Consider the following 20,007-nt stretch of genomic DNA (forward strand, 5'->3'; position numbering starts at 1 on the left):
GGGCATTAGCACCCCACACCCCACAGGTGAAGTAGAACTTGCAGCCTGGAGCTTACGTGAGCAACTGGACTTCCATGACCAAAAGCAGAATAAAGGCACAAATCTACAAGTTCAAGAAGCTCAGAGACCAGAATCCATATCAAGGTGCAGTATGACTAATTATCTGACAATTAAACAAAGGCAGCGAGGAGCATTAGCAGAAGCCAGAGAGCAGCGGCGTGCCCTGGGAGTGATGACCTGGAGGAACGCAGGCTCTTGCCTGAAACCTCGGGGCCCAGGGGAGAAGGGAGGACAACCACAGTGGAGAGTTACTGAGAGAACTGAGGTGTCAAAACTCTGTCTCTTGGGAAAGATGCAATAAAGATATTTTCAGCTGATGGGGAACCAGGACCACCCTCTCCAGCAGACCTGCTCTGAAGGAAGTGTCTTAACTATAAGAAGGATTGTTCTAGAAACAGACCGTGAATATTAGGAATAAAAGGAGAAAATAAAATTGAGAAATGTCTGATAAATTTAAAATTGTCCTTAAGGTGGGATGGGTCACTCCTGCAATCCAAGAACGTGGGAGGCAAAAGTATAAAAATTGCTATAAGTCTGAGACTTGTCAGCCACATATTGAGCTCTAGGCTAGCCTGGGATACATAGCGAGACCCTTTTTGAGTTATGGGCCAGCCTGGGATACATAGTGAGACCCTGTCTTAAAAGAAACCAAACAACAACAACAACTATTATTTTTTTACTTCTGGTTTTAAAATGTGTCAATGTATCAAGCAATATGCATACTTGAAATGTCCAAAAAAAAAAAAAAAAAAAAAAAAAAACAGGAAAGAAGAACTAAATCTCAGAGGTAGCAAATAAAAAGTAAACAAATTCTGAGACACAAATCCAAATGTAACAATAATTAGACATAAAAGCAGTCTATCACATCAGTTAAGACAAAGATTGCCAGAACAGATTTGGAATGCATGATACAGCCATATGGCGTCTACAAAAAAAAAAAAACCAACTCACTTCAAATACAGTTGCATGGTCAGGAGAAAAAGTAAAAGAACAGAAAGGCCACACCAGCAGGACACAGATCCAGAGAAAAGGTGGCTGTCTCGATAACAAACAAAGTAGATTTCGGAGGGGAAAAAAAACAAACAAACAATTATGAGACATGAGAAAAGTCAGCTCAGCGGGAAGATGGGGCACATGGACAGTCGCCATGCCCGGCATTAAAGCTGCTCAGGAGGGAGTAAGAGCTGCACCAACTGCAACTGCAAAGAAGATACACACTACCTCGCTGGAGACATCATCCCTCGTCTCCAGAGGTGAAGCAACCGGTGGGTAAGAGCCTAACAGGACCGTAAAAGATGAGTTCCAACAGAAATGCAGACCACCATTGGCCCAACCCTAATGGGAGCCACGTCTTCAATGGCACAAAGAATGTTCGCCAAGAACATACCCTGAGTTGTAAGGAAACGTGGACACGCATTTGCAAGACCATGGGAGTCGGGGGCTGTTTACTCTGTGGCCAGAATGAAGTGATAGTGAAACCAGACACTACAACAAGAACTCTCACAAGGGACCCCACCAAAGCCAGGAAATTAACAGCACATTCTCAAATAAACCATAGATCAAAGTGACTGAGCTGTTGCTCTAGCCTGGATGTAAGTGGAACAGCCGAACGACGGGACTGAAGAGACCCAGCAAGTCCACACACAGGAAGGCACTGTGGACAGCAGGTGTGTATGTTAATACAGGACGGTCTCAAACTGATGGTCTAAAGCTTCCCGTGTAAGAAGCCAAAGAGGGAGAAGACTAAACCCAAAATAAGGACACAGAAGGAAATAATAAAGACAAGAAAAATACTTCAAATAGCTGGGTGGTGGTGGCGCACACCTTTAATCCCAGCACTTGGGAGGCAGAGGCAGGAGGATCCCTGTGAGTTGGAGGCCAGCCTGGTCTACAAAAGGAGTCCAGGACAGGCAAGGCTACACAGAGAAACCCTGTCTCAAAAAACCAAAACAAACAAACAAACAGAAAAACCAAAAAAATCAAGGTCTAACTCTGAACCTCAAGTAGGGCCTGAGCTCATGATGCCCCTCCTTGGTGCCTCGACCTCCTTGGTGACTCGACCTCCTTGGTGTTGAGATTAACAGGCATGTGCCACTGTGCCCAGCAAGTCAATGAAATCGAAAGCAGGAAAAAAAAAAAAAAAAAAACAAATCCATGAAACAACAAGAACAAAACTGGTTCATGGAAAAAAATCAATATTGATAACTGACAAAGAAAAAGATGGAGATGATCATTTTTAATATTGATGAAGGCTGTCACTGTGGGCTCCTCAGGCAACCCAGTGTGGGAATTGTGTGAGCATCTCTGCACAGACAATCCAGGGGTCCAAGAGGAACTAATTGCTCATAAAAGGAAGGTTCCGGATGCCGTCCGAGATCAGCAGAGAGCCCGAATCATCTTGCAACCATGTAAAACTGAGTTCACCACTGGAAAGGTTCAAAGAGGCATTTGCAGGTGCAGACTCTCTCCTTGGCAAATTCTTCTGAACACTCAAAGATGAAGCAGCACCAGTTCTGCTTGGTGTCTCCCAGGAAACAGAAAAGGGAACACTGTGTAGCTCATGTCTTCTAAATGGCATTCTCTGATACATAAACCAGACAGAAAGAAAGACAGGCAGACAAAGGAAGGAAGGAAGGAAGGAAGGAAGGAAGGAAGGAAGGAAGGAAGGAAGATTTAACCAGACTACAACACAGGAAAAAAGCTAAAAGCAGCTTTCTTAACCAGCATACACAAAAAGTACTTAATAAAATATTAGCAAACAAGGAGATGCCCCCTGCCTGGGGCCACAAAGCTCAAACAGGGAGCTAGCCTGAGACACCCACCAGTCAGTGCCATGGGGTCCATGCAGGGAGCTAGCCTGAGACACCCACCAGTCAGTGCCATGGGGTCCATGCAGGGAGCTAGCCTGAGACACCCACCAGTCAGTGCCATGGGGTCCATGCAGGGAGCTAGCCTGAGACACCCACCAGTCAGTGCCATGGGGTCCATGCAGGGAGCTAGCCTGAGACACCCACCAGTCAGTGCCATGGGGTCCATGCAGGGAGCTAGCCTGAGACACCCACCAGTCAGTGCCATGGGGTCCATGCAGGGAGCTAGCCTGAGACACCCACCAGTCAGTGCAATGGGGCCCACACAGGGAGCTAGCCTGAGACACCCACCAGTCAGGGCCATGGGGCCCACACAGAGATCTAGCCTGAGATACCCACCAGTCAGTGCAATGGGGCCCACACAGGGAGCTAGCCTGAGATACCCACCAGTCTGGCACCCAGCAGGCCAGGTAGGCAAACCAGGCCCAAGATGACCCATGCCTAGTGCCACACTGCACTGGGGTAACTTGAACCCACTGCTGAGAATCCTAGATCCCCAGAGATCCCAGTGCCACTAGGATGAGGAGGTAACTGGTGGAAACTAGAATCAGCTAAGCCATCCTGAGAAATATATACAGAGTGAGAGGACACTTAGAATGTTGAGATTTTCTTTAGGGGCTGGAGAGATGGCTCAGTGGCTAAGAGCACTTGTTGCACGCATAGGACTTGGGTTTGATTCCCAGCACCCAAACAGTGGCCCACGATCACCCTTAAACTCTAGAGCCAGGAGATTCCATGCCACCTTCTGGCACCCCAAGGCACAAGCACTCATGTGGTGCATGTACATACATGCAGGCAAAACACTCATATATGTAAATATTATTTTTAAAAAAGATTTACTTTGGAATTAACTAGGACAGCTTGGCATGGAAAGCGGAGTAAGGTAGTTGGAAACAGACTGAAGAATCCTTAAGATGAACTTGCACCTATTGGCAGCTAAATTACAGATACAAAATAACCTGGTAAAGAAATGATGACCTCTCGCTAGGTGGCCAAGAGTCAGATCAGATACCCGCATGTTAACATAATTAAGTTGTGTACTTAATGCCACACACGATCTTTTGAAAACTAAACCAACTCTATTTCCCATACATCTAGAAGCAATTGATTTCCGGCGAACATGTCCAACATCGCTCATTTTGAGGGTGGATGGTCACGGGGGAGCATTGCAAGAAGCTGGAGGGGTTTGGGTGATGTAACTGTGGGATGACTTGGCTATGGGAACATGAAGCCTAGTTATTTGGTGTTCTCCTCCATCCTCCCAGACAGAGCGAAGCACAAAGAACTCCATCCATCAGTTATGACAAACGGGTGGAGGACCAAAGCCAGATCTCCCTCTGCGTCCTGGGTCTCGTGATGTGAGTGTTCAGAGCATCATGCTTGGCGTCCACAGCATGGGCTCCTGCTTTATCTTTACACAGCGTTTTCCCGTGACCCTGTGTCTTCCCTGCATGTAAACATTGCTCATAAATTATCCTAAGTTCATCCTCAGGACAGCTGTACCAGGTGAGCTCACCAGCCACATTTCAAAACTCTTCTCGTGAAAGCTGAAAAACATATCCGTCCCACGCGGACTGCATTTCCACCCGAGGTAAATGGAAGCCTGCTGGTGTGGTGACACACGCCTTTAATCCAAGTGCTGGGAGGCAGAGGTGGTAGGTGGGTTCTGTGAGTTTGAAGCCAGCCTGTTGATCTACAGAGAGAATTCCAGACCAGCCAGAAGGGCCTACGTAGTGAGACAGTGTCTCAAATAACAAACAAAACTACTGCGACTCTCTCCCTCCCTCCCTCACTCCCTCTCTAACACACACAATCTTTTTGTACATGTGTTTGTATGTGTACATATGTGTTTGTATGTGTGTACACACACTTTGATGTGCACATGTGAAAACTCAAAGTCAATATCCAGGATATTTTCTAATTTCTCTCTCTCTCTCTCTCTCTCTCTCTCTCTCTCTCTCTCTCTCTCTCTCTCTCTGAGACAGCCGCTTTTTTAACCTGGACCTCCCTAATCCAGCCGACTGGCAAACCACAGGCATCCCTAGCATGTGCCGCCAAGCCCGACTTTGTATGTGTATGCTGGAAATCCACATCCTCTCACCGAGTCACCTCTCCAGCATGGATCTGACCTGACCACCTCCGATGAGTTCAAATGCCACCTTCTGGTCCAGTCCCCTCAGTCACAGAAATGTGCTCGCTGATATAAGGGCTGGTGGATCCAATTTCAATGGCAGGATGTGTATTTCTTGTCACTAAGCTCGTGTCTAACGGTGCCTGGGCTGACAAAGCAATGAGGGAGGGAGGGACTGTCTCTTGCTTTGTAGTTAGCCACTGTAAGTTAGCCCCACCCAGTCCAGGACTCTTGCTTGAACAAATACAAAATAAAAATGTCTAAGGTACGCAGCAAAGCTCACAGGTTTATTAGCGGTATGTGTGGTAATTTTCCTTTTAATGTTTCAGTGGCAGTCCTAGCAACAAATCCATAAAAGCTTAATTTTTATACAAATAGTTTTATTACAAATTTGAATTCTTAAGAAATACACATTTAAGGAAATTACACAGAAGGCCTTAGTAGTCTTAAGAATGTTTTGAGGGGGGACTTTTAGTGAAAGGTCACTTCAAGCACAGTGGTCCGAGTCTGCCCTCCTGCGGCCTGTCCACTCCCTGCAGGAGCTGTGACACAGCTCACAAGAAGCTGTGAACTGGCCTGTGTGTGCTCAGGTGTGAGATGCTGCCAGGATGCAGGATGAGGGATACTGACAAAGGCCTTGGCTGTTCAGGCTGTGGTTAGTGTTTAAAACCCTGAAGATACTTCGTACAAAGTAAAAGCAGTAAGTGCCAAGCACGGGGCTTGTTCTCATGGACACCGTGTTTCTGAATGGCTTTGGCGTTGGCTTTGGCAATACACCTCTTTGGTTTGGGAGTAAATGAGGGAAGCTGGTGTTTCACATTTGGTGGCCTGGCGTTGGAAACCCTGTGAAGGGACAGCACAGTCTTCGGGAGAGGAAGACGAAGTACGCTTTATTTAACAATTGGGCTCTACGCTAGAACTTGACCTGCCTAATTGCTGATACCTATATAAATTACTAATATATATATATATATTTATTTATTTTCTGTCTACCTTTGGACCATCTTTACTCCACAGGAAAGCCATGACTTTCACAAAAGCAGCTGCGTAGTACCACACAGGGCATGGGTTCGTGTTTGGGGCTGAAAAGATGGAATTCCATGTAAAAGGTTAAAGAAACCAGTTTCCTTGACTGTTCTTTGCACAGCCCATCGAGGGACCTGATTTGAAAACACAGGACAGTGGTATAGACAGACACTCACATCTGGGGTGACAGGATGAAACGGGCTGTGGGCTGTGTGGAGAGCACCGCGCACCCCTAGCACCTTTGGGTTTCTCTATGGAGTTCTCGCCTCACACATCAGTGCACTGGATTGCAAAAGGCAATTCATCTTTTATTTGATCACGAGTGCCATTTGGTATACGCCACTATGGAGAGCTTGTCGCTCGCTGTCTGTCCTTCTCCTTCAGCAAACAGAGGCCAACGAAGCGGGGTGTGTTAGTTACGCCAATCCCTAAGGCACTTTATGGTTTTCATAGTGGACAGTGAGGTACATAGGATATAATTCTAGGGTTCGTTGCTGTTAAGAGTAAAACAGGAGGGAGAAGAGAAGAAGGGAGTAGCACCATGTTGTGACGGCAGCGGCGGAGGCGGGCCTCGCTATGTTCTCCTCATGCACACTTGGCAGCGGCTGACGTGCGTGCGCAGCTCCCCTGCCTTCAAGGTGGACGGCGTGGGCTTCCTGTCACACAACAGAGTTACACCATCAGTATCAGCTCACGGAGCACTGGAAACTCAAGTGTGTCCCTTGGGTGTGTTTCTCTCGAGCCCTGAGCTCCCTGAGGGACACACCCATCCACACGAGTGACAAGCACTCTGAGCAGGCATGCCCTGGGACTGAGGACCCTTCGGCAGCATGGGGATGCTTTAGACATTATCCGCACGCGCGAGCCCACCAGAGCCCAGCGGAGGCCTCCTCTCAGCTGCAGGACCCTCCTATGCTTTGCGCTATAATTGGCTTTCCGCTGCCTCCAGTAAGGATGGAGCCTTCCCCAGGGAATGCAGGACCGTTACTCTTCTCCATACTATTTAACAAATGGCAAGTGTGCATTAGATTTTGTTGGATGACGGGACAAGCAGCAAACCTGGAATAACGAGCTGACACTTATGACATGAGGTGAAGCCAAAGAGAGGGTGGGATGTCTCATGTGCTGCTTCAAGATTTCAGCTGCTTTTTTTTTTTTTTTTTTTTTTTTTTTTTTTTTACAGCATTTTAGCATATCCATCCACAGAAACAGCAGATGACCTCTACTCTTTCTCAGCTCCCCCAACAATGTGAGAATCCAGACCCATCACCTCTGTTCACCTTTAAAAGTCATACAGGTCACCTGCCCATACAGAAAGGGCTCTGATGTGATGGGTCATAGAAAACAAGAAAGGAAGGCTCCCAAGGGGCCAGAGGGTAGGTAGTTCTAACTTACTTGAACATCTCGTTTCTCTCTATGGTGGCGAGCCAAAAGCTGTAAGCGTTCGCGTAGTAATTGCACGTCCCTCGGCCATGGCACTCGATGAATGGGGCGCTTCGGAACTCTTCCAGACAGGACCCAGGGGAGGCGAGGGCTTGACCAGAACCCTCAGCACCGGCGCTGGTGTGCTGCGAGACACACATGAGGTGTGAGCCAGAGGTTTCGCCACCCAGGGCCCAGGGACAGATTCATTGTCGCTAGCAAGGAACCAGGGAGCCACCTCACTGAGGCCACAAGTCTCCCTTACTCGGCCCCAGGCTACCCAACTCTGGGCCCAAAAAGCTGCTCAACACCTACAATGCTGCACCGTCCAGGCCTGCTGGCCAGGCTGGGCGCTCAGGCTTCCACGCAATGCCAGCAACCAAACACCAGTTCCTCCCAGTGGGAGAGGGGCACCCAGCTTTCCTAGAAAGTAGCCAGGAAGCCTTTTTCCTGCCAAGTAATAAGGCTAATGAATGTTACTTTATGGGTCAGGTAAAGGGCTCGGTTCTGCCCAGGGACTTTAAAGAGAAAGGTGTCTGTGCAAGGCGCTTCCTTGGAGCCAGTAAATTCTTACCCACGTTCTTACTGGGCCAGGACTGTGACAATAAAACCACATAAGGAACTGTCCCTGAAACAACCGGCTTTTCAAAGGAAAGGATGAAAGGAGTTAACATCTGAAAACAGCCAGGTAATAGAGTGAGCCTCGCTGCCCAGGTGCATTCTGGGTATTAGCCTGGGAAGACTGTCCTTTTGGCCACAGTCCAGAGCATTGCAAGCTCACAGGCAATGGCCAAGTTCCCTCCCACCTCATGAGCTCTGCTTTCAAGCTCCTCTGTGTTAATAATGCTGGGGAGACGCTGGGCAGCCTGGTGCTGGCCACGTGACTGTGGAACACCCACACCCGAGGAGCTCCCTGCTCATGGTGGGCAACAGCTTCCAACACAGAGGAGCAGGGACCCCAGGAGTGACAGGCCAGGCTCCGCGCTGTGTTCAGCACAGGGTGATCTGGGAAAGCTGGAGGCACAGAGGGCACAGAGATGTGGTCTCTCAAATGCTCACCATCACGAAGGAGTAGCCAATCCACAGTGAGGACCAACCGTTGGGGCACTGCGGGATCTGAATGGTCTGACTGTGCACCGCCATCACCATGGCTGGTGCCTCACACACTGCACACCTGGAAGGGAGGGACAGATACTCAGTGTGGGCGGGGCCCCAGGGATGGCCCACCCCCTCGCCTTCCATCCCTCTTCCTCCTGGCTCAGCGATGAATAATAATTCATTATTATTCAAACGTGAATAACGTGGCCAGTGCTGAGAGTCAGGCTGGGAGCCTCCTCTCGCTGGCTGCACACGCCCATCTCTGTCCTAAAACACTCCATTCAAAAGCAATTGCTTGTTAACTGCCCACTCTGTAAGAGGCATGCCGGGAAGGCTGGGTCACAGAAGTGGTCAGAGGGACACATTGATCTGGCCGGCCTCAAGACAAGGTCCCTCCCGTGCCAGGCTGGCTCAAGCCCAACCATGGCACCATGCCCCAGGGCCAGCGAAAACCACCTACCCACACAGGGTTCTAAAGCTTGCTCAAGTAAGGGAGCTCCTGATGGTGGGGGAGCGCGTTGCTTAAAAAACACAAACAGCAGCCGCAAAATAATTACATTCCAGTCACAGAGTGAAGAGAGTGTTAGGCACGCTGCTAAATGAGTGCAAACGTGTGAATAATTACACAAGTTCTGCATGTGGATGGACTGGCAGTGGGCGGGCGGGCGGCTGGGCGGCTGGATTACTCACTCTGTTCTGTGCTGTGTGTGTGTGTGTGTGTGTGTGTGTGTGTATTTGCATGTGTGTGCGTGCATGGTGTGTGTGTGTGTGCGTTTGAGCATGAGTGTGTGCGTGCATGGCGTGTGTGTGGAGTGTGTGCGTGCATGTGCGTGTGTGTGTGGTGTGTGCCTGTGTGTGTGTGCATGCTCTCTATTCACACAAAGGCAGATGAGTTAAGAGGTTCCATTAAACACCACCCACTGTAAATTGAAATCATTTTGCCCATCTGCTGCCATTGCCTCTCAGGCATGGCAAACAGGGCAGCTAATAACAGCGCCCTCCTTCCCAGCAAAGAGAGGGCAGCTCTCTGCTCCAGGACAACCAGAGAAGGCGCTGTCAGGGACTCGGTGTGATGCTGGCGGCCTCCTTGCTTGTATTTCTAAAGAAGCTGGAGCCACGGCTGGTGTCGTGGGCCAGGCTGTCTGCAGTTTCCCTGACTCTCTAACCAGTGGTCCCTCTGCTCAGGTGATTAAACTGTGACTCAGTGGCCGCTCCCATCTGAAGACAGCCAGGGAAAGCACTCTGAGACTGTAGCCAACAGGTTATAGACAGCAGCTGCCACCTTTTTGGCTCAAAACTCAAAAGGAAAGATTTGTGTCAGTGTTTCTAAAATTAAGTTTTGGGGCCTTCCCACAGGACAGAAGGAGCCGGGAAGTCCTGAGACCTTGCTGGAAACCATTGTTAAAGCAACTCTCGCCCGGGGAGAGGAGGCCACATCCCTGCAACAGAGAGTTGAAGATGCATGTGTGGGGCTGAGGGGCTATGGTTGGGGTGAGGCCTGGATGGCCCCTCAAGCTGTAGGGACATAAAGAGACCTGAAATGCCGAGTCCTGGGTGTGCTCACAGAGCCAGGAGCCCCGCGAAGAGACACATCCACCGACAAGAGAACATCCGAGACACACAGTCCCCGGGGCCTGTGTCTGCAGCCAAACTAAGACCAGTAACCAAGGGACAGAAAAGTGATAATCATTTTCTACCTGTTTTCCAAGGAAAGCTAAAAAGGAAACCACAAGAGATGTTAAGAGACGTTAATTCTCCTTTTAGCACTTCAACACAGTCTGGGCAGGAGCCTGTGTGTGGAGTGGCGTGTGCTCTGTGCACTCTTGAAGTGAACATATGATAGTTTCCAGCCTAAGGCCAATATAATAAATTTCTGGTAGCTCCAAAATGAATGAATGAATGAATGAATGAATGAATGAATGAATAAGGCTGTCACAAGAGATTTGGGTGCATACGCACAGCGAGCCTGTGGTCCTCCAAGTGTCCCTCTGGTAAGAGCTGTCTTTGTGCTCTTGTTTTTAAAGGGATTGTGGAGATCCAGGTGTGGTGAAATGGTCCCACAATCCAGCACTTAGGAAGCTGAGGCGTGAAGACTTCAAGTTCAAGGCCAACCTGGGCTGTATATTGAGAGCAGCTTCGAAAGGGTATATGGACATACCTGGTGCTTCCTTCTAAATCCCTAAGGAAAACTGATTTCTCACTCACTCTGTCTTTAATGCTGCTGCATGTATAAAGGGAAGTTTTAGCCAAATGAGTTTCTCCATCTCTGTGTTTCTGTTACTTCTCTGTACAGCTGAATGATAAAACTTTCAATTTGATAGAAATTGGCAAAAACAGGACAGTCTCATACTTTTCACCCATTAAGTATCCCGTCTTAACTTCTCACCAGGCAGGTTCCTGAGCTGACAACACTCCAGATATCAGTAGGGAGCTTAATTTAGGAATCACTCAGCCAGAGACATACACGTTCTCAATGGGTGTGTCATGGTCTCACGGGAGGTGGGGGTGGGGCACAGAACTGGGTGGAACAGGGAATGTGGAACAGGGCTTTACAATGGCATAATTAATTCAGTGGGCCTGGGGATCACACAGAAATGTTTGAGCAGAAACAGATCTGCAGAATTTTTATGCACACGCACTCCATAAGCAGATGAGATATATGTTCAGTATTACAGCTCCACAGCCTTCACGTCACAACTGGGCTACTATAAGAGACACAACAGAAAACGCCAAGTGTTAGTAAGGATGTGAGGGGAGAGCCCTTGTGCTTGGCTGGTGGGAATATGTCAGAATGCCAAGGGCACAGCCACTGTGGAAAAGCAGCAAGGAGGTGTCTCAAACACTTAAAAAATAGAATCGACGTATGACTCAGCAAAAAAGGCTGAAGGCGAGAAGTCAGGTGTAAACACCGACATTCTGAGTGACCTTAGCCAACCCAGGTCACCGTAGGCAGGTGAGGTGCACAGCCATCATGCACCCATTCAGTGGGTTGTAATTCATCCTTTTAAAAAGGACATTTGGAGCTGGGCGTGGTAGCACTCGGGAGGCAGAGGCAGGCAGATCTCTGTGAGTTCAAGGCCAGCCTGGTCTACAAAGTGAGTCCAGGACAGCCAAGGCTACACAGAGAGACCCTGTCTTGAAAAAACAAACAAACAAACAAAGGACATTTGGGATCTTGAGAGATGAATTAGTGTAGCTAAGAACACACAAAGGACCCAGGAGAGGTTCCCAAGAGCCACACCAGGTGACTTACAACCACCTGTAACTTAGCCCCAGGGGCATCTGGTGTCACTGGCCAAAAGGACCCCTGCATGCACATGCACGCACGCGCACACACACACACACTAAATCTCTTTTAAAAAGAAAAAGAGCGTGGTGGTGCATGCCTTTAACCCCAACACTGGGAAGGCAGATGGTCAAGGCAGAGAGTGGACTGGTTTTCCTCCTTCGTGCCTCTGCGCTCACCTGCTAATAAAGGGTCGGATATTGTCCCCAGAGATGGGCGCCATAGACATGGGCATAGGCTCCGGCGTGGACAGCCAGTACGAGTAGTCGTTCCTGGAGGCGAAGTTGCAGACATTGTTGATGTTGCAGAACAGGAAGGGCATCGTGCTGAACTTGCGCAGACAGCTGCCAGCCGTGCCTGTGCCGGGGAGGGCAGAGAGAGGGAAGTGAGAGGCTGCTCCACGCGGTCAACCGATGCCACTGCTAAGGCGGACACTGGCATCTTACACTCTCATCAGAAGGAAGGACGCAAACAGACCGGGTGGACCACAATAATGATTTCAATGGACCAGCTAAGAAGGAAAAAGAGCAACGCGGAGGTGTCTGAGGAAAGGAAACGTCTGATTTGGGAAGTCTGATTTGGGAGGAACGTCGAGTGTGTGACTGTAGAACACGCAGTCGCCGTGCCATGGTTCTAACTTTATTCAGCTATGTCATCGGCTACAACTCTGGGGCGTAACTTGGTGGAGGGCCCCTGGAGCATGTGAAGATAGTGGGCACTTATACGTGGCTTCCTAATGGGTCAAAAGAACTCGGCAGAGGAGGAGGCGGCACGGAAGATCCCAAGAGCCTCCATCAGAACCATGCGGTATATTTCTAGAAGAGCAGACAGCCCTGTTTTAGAAACACTGCACAGATGGAGGCGGTCATTGTATGTGAGTGAAGGGGCACAGACCAGCCCTGCTCAGGAGACGCTGCTTACCTGGCCCACCACACTGTGGTAAACAGACAAGGACATGTGTCACTAGCTGGGAACCCACCACGTGTCACACAGGGAGAGAACAGTGTCTTACCCAAGTCCTGCCCGTGGGCCCTCTCGTTGCCTTGCACATAGAGCAGGGAGTAACCATGGTAAAGGATTTTGGTCCCCGGTGGACACAACGGCTCATCTGTTGTCTGACTGTGCCTGGTCACAAGGAAGCCATGGTCCACAGATGGGGTACCTGGGGGACCCATAGATCCTGGCAGCCCATCAGGGCCTGGTGGACCAGGAAACCCTCTTGGACCTGTAGGATAGAAGACAAACCCAGTGCCTTAGTTACCAGGCAGCTCCCTCCAAAGCCCCCCAGAACCCATCTCCAAGGAACTGTAGCTGTCAGCATTGCCCAAGAGTAGCAGAAGTGTCTGACGTCTCACCGCACAAAACAAATGCTAAAGAAAGGGCAGAACTAAGTAAACGCAGGCCTCCTCCCAGGTGCATTCCCTTCTCCACACTCCACCTTGGCATGACTTCATGAGCCCAGAGTGTGGCAAGAGACATACTCTCCAGTGAGGTTTAAAAAAAAAAAAAAAAAAGCAGCCTCCACTGCAACCCCTGCCCCATTCACGAAGAATCCTGGGCTCCTCATCAAACAGCTTCACTTTCATCTGAAAGCCTGAGTACGAACATGGCATCAAGAAAGTTCTCAGGCCCTGGGCCCTGCATTCCCTGGGGCAGCTAAACAACATGCTGGCCCAGGTCTGCTCAGGTGTTGATGTGTTGTCAGTAGCACCACCACGGTGACACAGTCATCTAAGTCTTGTTCTCCATGAAGGCCCGTGAAGTTTAGCCCATACCAGTGGTCTTGGGACAAACACTGACATTACTCAGTTCTACTTTCTACTAGCTGTGGCTGAAACAGAATTCTTGTAGCTGTGGGACACTGGGATGTTAGGAAGCCACAGGGGCCTGCTCTCCTAGCTACTGTGGAAAGCACAGACCTTAACTGATCAACAGCAGCAACCCTTAGCTCTCCCATGAACACATCTTTTCTAAGACGTGGGCTTCCTCGGTAGCCTGGCAATACTACCTCTCAGGCCTGGACCTGCTGTTTCTGCTGTAAAGACCTACCAGGTGGTCCAAAGGGTCCAGTCTCTCCTTTCTGGCCAGGGGCACCATCAAACCCAGGGGTACCTTGAGGTCCAGGCAACCCCACTGAGCCTGTCACACCTGTAGGAAAAGGGGAGGAATTTATTATCTGGGATGGAGGACAACAAGTGGGCACTCTTTCTTCTCTCCTGAAAAGTTATCTTTTTATCTTCGGGAAGCAAGCACAAGGCCCGGATGGCCAGCCATAGGGTGTGTCTGAGTGGCCTGTAGATCCTAGCAGCCTATGGGGCCTGGGTGGATGCAGCTGCTTCCTGCAGAGCCCACGGCTCCCCCTGCTGGAGTCAAGGCTAGCACACTGCATGTGGAGTGGGGTATTGCTTCAACCTTGTCCCTCAAGTCTGTCCCCTGAGTTCTCCCAAGCTTCCTGAGGCTGTTATGTGGCAGCCAGACCTGGAAAAGGCCAAGTAAGGGAGACAGGAAGAGGAGCCCACCTAACCTCCCTCACAGTCATGGTCCAGAGCAGCAGTTTTCAACCTGTGTGTCACAGGCCCCATAGGAGTCACATATGCACATCCTGCATTATAATCCATAACAGCAGCACGATTACAATTATGAAATAGCAATGAAATACTTTTACGGTTGGGGGGGGCGGTCACCACAACATGAGGAACTGTATTCAAGGGTCGCAGTGTTAGGGAGGTGGAGAACCACTGGTCCAGAGTCTCAGTGTTCAGCCATGGACAGGCTGGTGTGACAGTTTTCTGTTTCCACAGGTATTAGGCAACTCATAAGCAGCCTGAAGCTTAACTCGACCCCTCGGCTTCCTACCACCCACCCTTTACCGACCAGCTCCCGAAACAGGAATGCCCACAGCAGCAGGGGCTAGGGGGGCATGTACTGGAGACACAGGGAAGGAAGCTCAAGGCTTTGGCTCATAGACAGGGCTCATGGGCTGCTCTGTGAGTGGCAATCCCAGCAGCCCATGGGAGCCTGCTGCTTCACCGTGCCAGCTGCCCTGCCAAGCAAGGTTCTGGGTGTTTCTAAGTCTAAATGTGTTGAGTTGTAAGCCTGTCTTCCTGTTTTGTTTGTTTGTTTGTTTGTTTGTTTTTTGTTTTTTGTTTTTTGAGGTAGGAGGTGTCTTTCAAAACCTTTACTATGTCTGGCATACTTTAAAGAAAGTTCTATTTAATCATGTTTGTATCATCAACCAGTGGTCAGACTCTGTCCTAACACACAGGAGATAGGAACCCCCCCACACACACACACATAACAGGCACCTGCACAACCCAAGGCCTCACCTTGCTGTCCTTTTGGACCTGGGGGTCCCTGGAGCCCTTTTAGACCAGGAGGGCCCTCGGGACCAGGGAGCCCTGGTTCTCCTTTGATGACATCGTAGGGACCTGGGGGCCCAGGAGGACCTTGGAGACCTGTGGGAATGACAGCAGAGGGTCAGCCTCACTGTCAGCAGGGTGACCAAAAGCTGCTTCGGTAGCCGCCATCCCATCATGAAACACACAGGCACAGAGCGTCACCAAGCACACACATTTACTGTGTAATGCATCTTTCTTGTTTAACTAAGCTAAAGACCTTGAACTCTGAACCCCATCCTCTACTCCATTATGGAAGCTAAGAGTCGCCACCCTGCTTGCTCTTGGCACCACCTGTGGGCACAGCACAAGCCACCTCAGGTCAGCAGGTCAAAGCCTGTGCACCATGCTGGATAACCTACCACAAGGCTGTTGTTCAGCCAGGCCCCTGTCCACTCTTCTGGACTCTCTGAGTCACACACTGAACAATTCCATTATCAAGGTAGATGCAGAAACTCTAACAGAGTCCTAAAGTTTCTAATGACCATTTTCTGCTGATTTTTCTACTCATCGATATCAACCCCTCAAATCCTGTATGTTTGGTAGTGTCTGCACCTCCTCAGATCACTGATAAGGCCTTGTGCGTGAACTATTCACCTACCTTTAGGGCCGGGTATGCCTTGATCTCCCTGGTCTCCTTTCACTCCCTGTAGGCCAGGGAGACCCTTCTGACCTGCGTGGGGAAAGGACATTATCTTTGCATACAGCTTTCAATCATAGGCAAGAATATAGGGGGTGCATCCTGACACACATGTACAAACATGTGTATGTAGGCAGGCGCACATGTATGTAAAAACAGACACACAGCTGCATCCCCATGTGTGCATGCAGACATACACATATGCATACATATATCATGTATGCATACACACGCAGCGAACACATGCCCATGCGTGTTAAGGAAGGAAACATGTTAATTTTTCAGCTGCAGTATCTTGCAAAGCTTTTCTTTGTATACCTGGAAACCATCACTCTATAAGCAGCTTATATGGCAGAGGCAATCAGGACGGGGCAGGTGATGGAGTCCGAGGTCACAGACGCCTGCAGCCTGAGTGCTTTGTTTTGGTTTTATTTGCCCATCAGGTGAGTCTGACTCTGTGGTAACCATGGTGTGTGGGAGCTGCTAGCATCAGGACATGTTTGCTGACTACACTGATAAACTAACAAGTGGCCTAAAGCCACAACTTCTTCTTTTTTTTATTTAATGAATTTATTCAGATTACATCTCAATTGTTATCTCATCCCTTGTATCCTCCTGTTCCTCCCTCCCACTTTCACCCTATTCCCCTCCTCTATGTCTGTAACAGAGGGGGACCTCCTCACCGACTATATAAAGCCACAACTTCTTATTGAGACTCAAATGACTGAGTCATATGTGACCCACTGGTTCTTAATTAGGGAAATCAGAATGCCTTTAGTTGGCCACCCATGGGTGCTCACAGACTGGGATGCCACATGGAGCCATTGTTAGCTGGCAGCAGTAGTGTACGGCTGTGATCCCAGCACTCAGGGGGCTGAGGCATGAGGGCGGCCATAAGCTTGAGGTCAGTCTGGGACAGACAGCAAGACCTTATCTCAAAACCAGGGAAATTGCTGCATTTTTAACCTGAAGATAGCATGCTCTCTTGCTGTGGCCACGCTGGCATCTGAACATGGACACATTATGCTTGGGAGGACTTTGGAACAGTGTTCCCTCAACAGCAAGGCTGTCAGGCTCAGATGTCACTGTCTTACCTTGAAATCCTGGAACACCGGGCGGTCCCATGTCTCCCTTTGAGCCTGTGATCCCTGGAGAGCCACCAATGCCCTAAACACACAAAGGAAGTGTCAGCAAGTGAGCCTGCAGACACCACGCTCAGTACCCTGTGTACTGTGTCAGGAGGAATGCCCCTCTGCGTTCTGCATGTGAGTTCATGAACTGACAGGGTCTTACAATTCCTTAAATGTGGTAACACAGGGAAAAGATGTCGCTAACATTGGTCCCTGATCTCCTTCTATTTGTCCACATCCACAGTAAGCTCCTTTGAACTTGTAGCCACTGCCTCCACCCACCAGCATGATGGCACGAACACAGCCAGAGTGCCATGGACACTTGCCATGGAAGTAGACACACACACACACACACACACACACACACACACACACACACACACACAGACTGTTGGTGGTTCATGAGCTACAAGTCCCGCAGACTAGCCCAGACTAGCCCAGGGCATCCTCTGTACCACACCTGTCCCTCTGTCAACCCTAGAAGCTAGCTGACAGAATTGTACTTTACCAAGCCACTGAACATATGCACTGAATTTGTAAATACGTTATAAAGTTGGGCACTGAACTATAATTTACAGCAGTATAGCATTTCTTTTTTAATGATTCCTATAAAATTGATTGTAAAAAAAATGCTGTAATAGTTTCCTGCACTGGTGCCAAATAAAGGAACTGTGTTAAGGGGCTGGGGAGTGTCACACACGTGTATACATGCATACGCACATATGGTACTCTTCAAAATGTTTCTATACGCAAGTACTCACCGGCATGCCTTGGAATCCTGGGTCTCCTTTAGGGCCTGGAAGTCCTGGAGCTCCTGGCCAACCTGGATTTCCCTTCTCACCTTTCGGCCCATTGGCTCCTGGGAACCCTGGAGGCCCCACAGGTCCCGGATGCCCTAATGTAAAGAACAAAAGACACAGAGGTAAGATGGGCGGGTACTACAGTGGACTGTGTCCCTGGGCTATGGTGCAGCAGCCTTGTAGAGCAATAGGCCTCTAAGAAATTACAAATGCTCACATAAGCACCAGACCCAGCATCCAAACAGCCTGTGTGCTATTGGCCCAGGTCTATCATCCCAGCTATCCCAGAGGCTGAAGCATCAGGAAACCAAGTTCACTTGTATTGGGCTAGAGTGAGTGAGTTCAAGGCCAGTGTGGACAACTTAGTGAGAGCCCGCCTCAAAATAACCATGGTAATAAGATGATAATAATATGAAACTCAATAGTAAAGTAAAGCCTAGCGCACAAAAAGCCTATGGTCCAACCCCAGTACCACTAAAATAATAAATAATAAAGTCACATGGTTAAAAGCTTGAGATATACATCTCCATTGCAGTGTTCATGTAAATGTCACTGCGCAGGTTTCCAAAATGCCCGAGTAACACCGCCACAGCCGGCAAGCTCAGGGGAGCATGAGAGCTTGCGAAGATTAAAGCAAGAACACAAATGGCACCTGTGTTGCATCTTTCTCAGTAATTTTCTTTCTGGTAGCTCTCTACCTAAATGCCTTAACAGGAAGGAAGCCACAAAGACCAGTCCAGGAGAGGGGCAAAGTGCAGTTCTGAGCTGACAGCTTGAGCTTTGTCTGGGTGAAAGCCTTTACCTGGCAGGCCAGGTTGGCCCTGAGGTCCTCGGTCTCCTTTGGGCCCCTCTACAGGGTGACCAGGAGTGCCAGGTAAGCCCGGTTGTCCTTGAGGGCCCGGAGGACCCATGAATCCTTGCTCGCCTTTGGCTCCAGGAATTCCCGGACTTCCAGCTGATCCGGGGAAGCCCACTTCCCCCTTGGAACCTGCACAAGGGATGGGGAGACACTGGTGACCAGAGGAGCACAGACCACAGAGAGGCCACACCACACTGACAGCCAGGGATCTTACATGTGAATCTGATATGTGTTCTCAAGTGTTTAAACAACTGTATTACTAAATCCAAGGGCTCGCTTATCCCAAGACTCAGACAGAGTGAGCTGTTACCAGGATGCAATGGGACACCCTGCCAAACACATGAACTGTTAATACAAATAACAGGAAGACTTCAAACCAGATACACTGGGAAGAAACCAGGCTATAAAAAGTGCAAGCTATTCAAATGTGCTTGCATGAACTTGTAGGAGACACAAGGTCATTCATGGCTCCTAAATTGAGATGGGTGCTTGCTTAGGAGAGGGTCTTGGGGGATCATGGTACAGGATAAAGGGTCAGGAGCAGCGGAGCAGCGATGGGGTAAAAGGCGTGACACTATCCAGAATGCAATAGTTCCATGGGTACATACATGAGTAAAAACTTAAAGACTTTAAATATGTGCTGTCTATTGTGTGGTAATGCTACCCCCAAACAAGCTGGTTTTTTTTTTTTTTTTTAAATAAGAAAGTAAGAGCTGAATAGATGGCTCAGTGGTTGAGAATACTTATTGCTCTCACAGAGGACCCAGGTTCAATTCCCAGTACCCCTATGGCAGCTCACAATCGTGTGTGTGTGTGTGTGCGTGTGTGTGTGTGTGTGTGTGTGTGTATGTGAATTCAAGCATACACGTTGAATTAGTTAATTAGTTAAAAAAACAAGAAACTTAGATATCACAAGGGATAGGAACCTATGTTTACATGTTACTCAAAACTTAAGCAATAATAATATCCTATGGTATTTGGCATGTACCACGTGAATGCCAGCCATGAATTAGATGGTGTAATCAGAGGACATCTATCAGTCACCGCCTTGCTAAGGGGGACATGTAGAGTGGACAGTAGTTCCTGCTCTCCTAGTAAAGCGACGGCAACAGACACAAAGGTGTGAAGCTAAGAGCGTTACCTTTGTCTCCTTTGTTCCCTGGGTATCCCGGTAAGCCTCTTCCTGGTAGACCTACAGGATGAAGATGGAAAACGACATGTCTCTCACTCAACTGCAGAGACAGCGGGAGGCAAGGTCCCGTTCTTCTCTGACATCACATGTCACTTTGAGGG

The 20,007-nt window shown here is 49.1% G+C and overlaps 1 protein-coding gene across 1 annotated transcript in view; it reads right to left on the reverse strand.

The window, feature by feature from the left end:
- Positions 1–5,324: 5,324 nt before the first annotated feature.
- Positions 5,325–20,007, reverse strand: part of Col4a1 (collagen type IV alpha 1 chain) — a 108,828-nt gene continuing 94,145 nt past the window's right edge. Inside the window, exons 41-52 of the mRNA XM_051169671.1 lie at positions 19,856–19,906; positions 18,658–18,843; positions 17,817–17,950; positions 17,020–17,092; positions 15,887–15,958; positions 15,217–15,345; positions 13,940–14,038; positions 12,903–13,115; positions 12,070–12,247; positions 8,566–8,680; positions 7,480–7,652; positions 5,325–6,740 (exon numbers count right to left, since the gene is read on the reverse strand). Of these exons, the coding sequence (XP_051025628.1) occupies positions 6,659–6,740; positions 7,480–7,652; positions 8,566–8,680; positions 12,070–12,247; positions 12,903–13,115; positions 13,940–14,038; positions 15,217–15,345; positions 15,887–15,958; positions 17,020–17,092; positions 17,817–17,950; positions 18,658–18,843; positions 19,856–19,906 (1,505 nt within the window). The 3' untranslated portion in view covers positions 5,325–6,658. The remainder of the gene's footprint in view (positions 6,741–7,479; positions 7,653–8,565; positions 8,681–12,069; positions 12,248–12,902; positions 13,116–13,939; positions 14,039–15,216; positions 15,346–15,886; positions 15,959–17,019; positions 17,093–17,816; positions 17,951–18,657; positions 18,844–19,855; positions 19,907–20,007) is intronic.

The sequence above is a fragment of the Acomys russatus genome, chromosome 27, assembly GCF_903995435.1.
Source record: "Acomys russatus chromosome 27, mAcoRus1.1, whole genome shotgun sequence".
Taxonomy (NCBI): Eukaryota; Metazoa; Chordata; class Mammalia; order Rodentia; family Muridae; genus Acomys; species Acomys russatus.